Source organism: Macrosteles quadrilineatus, unplaced genomic scaffold, assembly GCF_028750875.1.
Source record: "Macrosteles quadrilineatus isolate MER2022 unplaced genomic scaffold, UCM_ALF_1.0 Scaffold_6__1_contigs__length_79288215, whole genome shotgun sequence".
Classification (NCBI taxonomy): Eukaryota; Metazoa; Arthropoda; class Insecta; order Hemiptera; family Cicadellidae; genus Macrosteles; species Macrosteles quadrilineatus.
In genome coordinates this window covers 67,300,878-67,307,073 of record NW_026542599.1, presented here as the reverse complement: position 1 = coordinate 67,307,073, position 6,196 = coordinate 67,300,878, and the positions used below count along the sequence as shown (strand labels likewise).

General features: G+C 36.8%; 1 protein-coding gene across 1 annotated transcript in view; it reads right to left on the bottom strand.

Annotated features, from left to right (window-relative positions):
* Positions 1–808: 808 nt before the first annotated feature.
* LOC128996886 (protein lin-31-like) overlaps positions 809–6,196 on the bottom strand; it is a 45,116-nt gene continuing 39,728 nt past the window's right edge. The window contains exon 2 of the mRNA XM_054422413.1: positions 809–1,254. Coding sequence (XP_054278388.1) covers positions 1,070–1,254 — 185 coding nt within the window. The 3' untranslated portion in view covers positions 809–1,069. The remainder of the gene's footprint in view (positions 1,255–6,196) is intronic.

The window sequence follows — 6,196 nt, the reverse complement described above, 5'->3', positions numbered from 1 at the left end:
ATTGACAAGGTTCTAAATAATAAGCATATATAGAATCAATAAATATTTATGTCAATAGCAAACTAACTTTACGGGAAGCTCTGAGATTCTATTTCTAAAGGACAACTTAACTATGAAATATGTTAAAACAATCATAAAGTTAAATAAAACATCTATATATAGTATACTGTTACATCACCTTGAATGAACCATCACAATGTATTTTTATCGTTTAGGTACAAATTATGGCAAAAGATCTTGTAACTACTATTTTATCCTTGAATTATTAAGTTAACAGTGAAAAATATTTACATTGAGTGTGTTTTCTTATGTTAGAGAATGAACTCTACAAAAATGTTTTATGACAATTTTTATTTTTTTATCTTGAATAATTTGCGTTTGTAAAAGTAGCAATGGGAAAGATGTTAAAATTTATGATTTATAGTTATTGGCCTCTTTTATAAAAACATAGTAGTTTAAATAGCTTGAGTGCAAAAAAACAACTGCCCCCTGTGTGGTTCGTTTCCTAATTAATTGTACAAGAATTCGTTTGGAAATTTTAATATAGGCCTAAAACTCTTTCTCCAATTAGTTTTAATTTGACATCGTGTGTGCTGTTCTTTTACTATCTGCTTTAGCAATTGTTGTTTCTAAAAATATATATAAATATTTGTATAAATAAAAATAGGAAAATGTAAAATAGTAATGTAACATTATTAGAACACTAATTTACAACAGAGAATAATTTTTTCCTTATAGAATTTTAAAATAATTAATCTATGCTTCCAAGTGAAAAGAGTCTAAATTTCGTATTCGTCGTATCATCAGTTCGTTCGTTATTTTGGTATATTTTTTTTGCCAAAACTGCCACAAATGAAATATATTTATACATTTTCACTTATTACAAAATCTATCACATTGTGTTTGCAATACGTCACTGAACAATCGAATTAAAGTAACTAATAAATACATCTTAGAAGACTAATAATCGTTGACATCACAATTCATAACAATATTTGATTTTTTACACATGAATGAGTCGAAGTTAAAAGTGCAAACTGTCAATAGTTTTCACTAGACGGAGTTGAAGCTAGCGTATCCAGAATGGCGGTCTCGGCAGAGGCTGGGTGGCAGGGGGCTGCACCAGGGGGGTCGGTCCAAGGGGAGGCAGTGGCTTAGGGTCGTCCACGGCGTCCCTATCTCGGGGGCTCAGCCCTACTGGTGGTGTCCAGTCGTCTGGCAGCTCCTGTACTGTCGCCCTACTGGATCCTTCCCCTGAAACAAGATAAATGGTGTTCAGCTTCTGTTGAGTCAAGTCAAATATTTAAAAAAATCTGGTTTTGATTCATACTACTTTGGTCTCCATTGATGCCGGTGGGTACTAAAAAAAACACGATGAATGTTGAAACCACAAAAATATTATTTGTCAAGAGAAAATATGAATTTTACCTTTTTGTGACCGTGAATAGTAATTGTTCAGAAAACTTTAGGAATGTTAAGCTCGTATAACTTTGGCATACTCAAAGGTCACGTTTGTAAAAATTCGAAAAGTGTTGGTTTAAAAAAATGTAGTTTAAATAGATTGCTCTACTAATAATTCAGCTTGGTCTCTATTGAAGTAAGTCCATCTTTTGATTTAGATATTAAAATTAATATGATTAAACCGTCCACAGTATTTCAAAATATCATTTGTCAAATTTGACACTCTGTGACCCTGTTGTCCTAAATTATTGGGCTGGTCCTGTGGTCCTGGCTGAAGAAACAAAATTGGTCTCAGTCAGTTACAGTACTGACCAGTGACCATCTCACTCCGTTCTACACATTCACCGTGAATTAATGTTCAGTTTAAAATATAGTACACAAAATACGTTTCTGTAGAACAACAAAGTGGTGTTTTCATAACTATTGTTCAACGTGTTGTTGATAAGCACTCGCTTAGAAACATTTTCTGTAAAAAAAAAAAAAAAAAAAAAACACTTTATTATTACAAGAATATATTTCGGTAAACTATGGGGTCATCTCCAGACCGACTGTGAACTGCGCCTCAACAATATATTTTTTCGTTCATAACCGTTTATCAAGGGATTTATGATTATTTGTAAGATTTCTTCAATCTTCACAGGTATGGAGCGTCGGAAAGTATCCATTATTTTATTCTCTGAATTATAACTAAATAATTGTACTACCTCCCTCCATTTCAGGTACACAAATGCGTTTGGATACTGTTGTATGTATTGTGTGTATATAATTGTGTTTTGGTTTCTACCTTTTGAATCAACGAATGAAAACACAATTTTTAAGGTGTAAAATACGACAAATTAACCATGTTTTATATACTCAATTTACAATTCAAGATTTCAGAAGTCTCCTTGCAAACTCCGAAAAAACTCACTATATAAACCCCCTTAGTTTTCCATCAACAATAACTCCAAACATCTGAAAATAGCCTCCACTGAATAGAATAACCTATCCGCGGGCGTAGAAGTGTAGAGATTTCCCAAACACCGCCCAGTAGAGAAATTGGTCTGTAATTTTCTGTAATGTTTGCATCGCCGTCTGCAGGGCAAACACAAAGCAGGCCTGAGGCCACTGGCCACTAAGTTACGGCCTTAGGCTCGTGGTAACGCAACACTTATTGAATTAGTAGAGCGGTAGGTCATTTATTATGGTAAAAATAAGGGGTAATTTTCAATAATGGAAAAGTAACAACGCCTAAATACAGGCTGAGACGTGTCCTTATATGAAAGTTCACGGACAGGTCCTACTAGATCGCGATGATAGCCTGGTTTGTCGTAAACGCTACTGGAATAGACCTCGATGTGAAATAGTTCAAGTGGCTATGATGGCTAAGATATATTTTAAAGTGTTCGTGGCAAAATAACAAGGTTAATGCAAGCAGATTGGTATGTTACATTGGCTGTGATATTAAAACGTGACCATAATACGAAAGGGTTAAGTTATAAATTGTTAAGGAATAATACAGCAGGAGTAGAGACTACGGTGTAGATGGATAAAATTAACCTACTTTATGATTATTCATTGTGCCTGCCAAAAGATCCAAATCAAAATAATACATTAGTGAAGTGGGAAAACCGAAGTATGCCTTCTTTGTTGGATATTTTTAAGTTTTTGCTCTATAAACGGTGAAAGTTAAATTAATTCTTTGTTCGAATAACAAATTGTTGATGATTTATTTTCACACTAACCAATTGTCAGATGTTTCGCTGTCAGACACTCACGTAGATTGAATGTTTCAAACTTAATAGCAAAATCATCAACTTATTCAAGTACCGTGATATTTGAATGGGTAATTACCTACAACTGGTTCATTAAGACGGGGCCACGTATCAATAAATTAAGAAAGTTCTACTACGACAAATAATCTTTTGTAAATGCTTTTGGGCGATTTTTTGGATAATAAATTATTTGCAACAATGTTTGTCCCGGATAGACAATATTTTGAAAACTTCAATGAACACTTCTGATTTCTAGCTGATTAATTTAGTGGTTATAATCCTTGGGTAACATTCAAGAGGTCCGATCTTGAGTAAAGGCAGTAGCTTTTGATAGTTTGAAACTCGACCCAGCTCCCCTTGATCATTAATCTTTTAATGGTCCTGGCTAAAGAATAGCTAGTCTTTGTCAGTACCAAGACCACACAATACACAATGTATCACTCCACTCTTAATTGAGTAGAATTGAATTTATCTCCCCATCTTCTTTGGTAATAGTAAACATAGAATACTCAAAATCGAAAATAGAAACTAAACACACTTCTGCGGCTACTAAAATCCCAAATAGCCACAATCGTGACAGAAAATCCCAGCAATTATGCCACAAACGCCACAACGTGTCATATATCGAACGAACCCCATCAAAACCCCATAGATCAGTCGTTATAAGATATTTCAGCCAGCTATTTGCCCGATCTATGTGTCAGTAAGTCACAGTTGGCCGATTTGCATAACTTACGTCTGCTCCTCCGAACCTCTAAGTGGAAAATAATTTAGAAGCCTCATCATTGAGGGTGCCTCGAGCCGCACCCTATAACTCACATCGGCGTGAACCAAAGATGCCGACGAGGTGGGAAGGGGGAGGGGAGGGGTCTTGCAATAAAACACAACGGCTTCCAATACCAGTCTTGAGTCTTGGCCGAGCCGCTCTCGTCGGGAATCCCACAGGTACTCCCGACAAAGGGTTACTCTGATAATGCTTTGACAACGCCATACTTTGATATTCAAACCTCTTACTACGCATTTTTCCAACATTCACTATCACCAATGGGTACTAACGTCTATATAGACAATCTGTGGTGAATTTCCTGGCACAGACAAAATGACAATAATTATTGCTGTACCATTAACCAACAAATAATGCAAGTGAAAAAAGTGAGATAATGTTCAGAATCAAACAAGCAGGCAGATGCGTTATCAAAACACAAAGGCAAATTGGATATCCAATGATGCTGCGAAGTGCTAATACGCGATTCTGATTAATCAACAGTGCAATGCAAATAGAAAACACTGTGGGAAATCTTCAGGGTCAATCTCACAATGCAGATGCGTCTCCATTCAGAGATACAAAAACTAGATTAGACACACAATTTTATGGTAAGACGCAATTCTGAACTCCTATTGCTGCTCCAAGTGCAAATTGTATCAAATTAACTAACTTCACCAATGCAAATGGAAAAGATTGCGAGTAAATTTTGAGACCAAATTGCACAAGCACACAGATGTTCTATAATTTTGGAAAGTAATGAAATTGGACACTCGGTGTTTTATTGCATTACGCAATGGTTCACATTGTTGCTTAAAACAGCAGCTATTTTTTTTATATTTTTTATGTCCCATCTTCACATTTATAGGACGCTATAGTCCTAGAGGGTTGTAGCATTATCATATAGTAAAATATATTGGTGATTGGTGGGATTTGAACCCAGGACCTCGGGCACCGAAAACCCGTGTCCTGCCACTAGACCAGCTCGCTCCCCAAGTGGCAGCGAAGTGTCTTTATCACAAATGACCTCAGCCTCACAAGTACGCAGACTTTATTGCAGAACACAATGCTGCTTAACACAGTGGCAGTTAATTACATTTATCACAAATGACCGACCTGCTCCAATGAAAAAGAAAAACTTCAAAGCCAATCTCAAAAGCGCGCAGATGCTCTATTAGAAACACGAATACAAACACAGGTTATAGAGGTGGAACACATTTACAACCCGAGGTATTCTAAACGACCGCCCCGCGCCTGTCGGTGTGGAATCCCATTTCAAAATCCAATCAACCCAAGACGAAAGATGCTCTCAGACAGCGTGGCGGCACCTCGATCCCAGCGCTCCCCGTCGCAGCGGCCTGCGTCAAAACTACTCTGCCCACACGAGCACAAGTAATTACAACTCAACTTATTGCTTCAAGTCCAGTCACCCAATTCCAAATGAAATTCATTACCCACTAAATTGTCTGCTTTATTGGAACTGCTTTGAATTGGAATTAGTGTGGCTGATTGGCAAGGTGTGATGTCTTTTTCAGCGGGAACATCTGTCGTGGATGTGAGAAGATTTGATGGCATTGGCTGGAGAAGATGGATATGTGAGAGTTATCTTCGATGAAAAGTTGATCGTTTCACCATTGGACAAATATGGACCTTCCTTTTTGGGAGGCTGCTGCCAAATAATCATTCGTGGCAAGCAAAGCAAGACTGCGATTCGCTCGGATTGTAACACCAATTTTGAAATCATTCAGATGAAATATGGCTATGGACCGAAAGCCTAAGAGAGCGTAAATATGACCACATCCATTTATAAAACCCTGGAGCCAACTAAATAGACGAAAGTATTCCATTTAGATTAACATCGGACATTGACATAGGATTGCATTTCCTCTTAAATTCATTGCAAATCTATCACACGACTTTTGGTGAAGGAGGTTCTCATACATAGAGAAAGAGAGTTATCCTTGCCAAGGAGAACCCTTTTCGGTTTACAAGAAAGATGGTGCATTATTGGCTCCATACCCTGTCATTATTACACAGCTAAACCCCAACAGTAATTAATGGAATATGGAAAAAGCATCCAGAATTTAAATTCAGAGCTTTATCAAGACCAGCTTTCAAGGAAATCCAGTTACGTTGTAAAAATTATCATCACAACCAATCTATTTCGAGATATTTTAGGCCTATATGCCTTTTAGTTCACAACTGCAACAGTTCAATC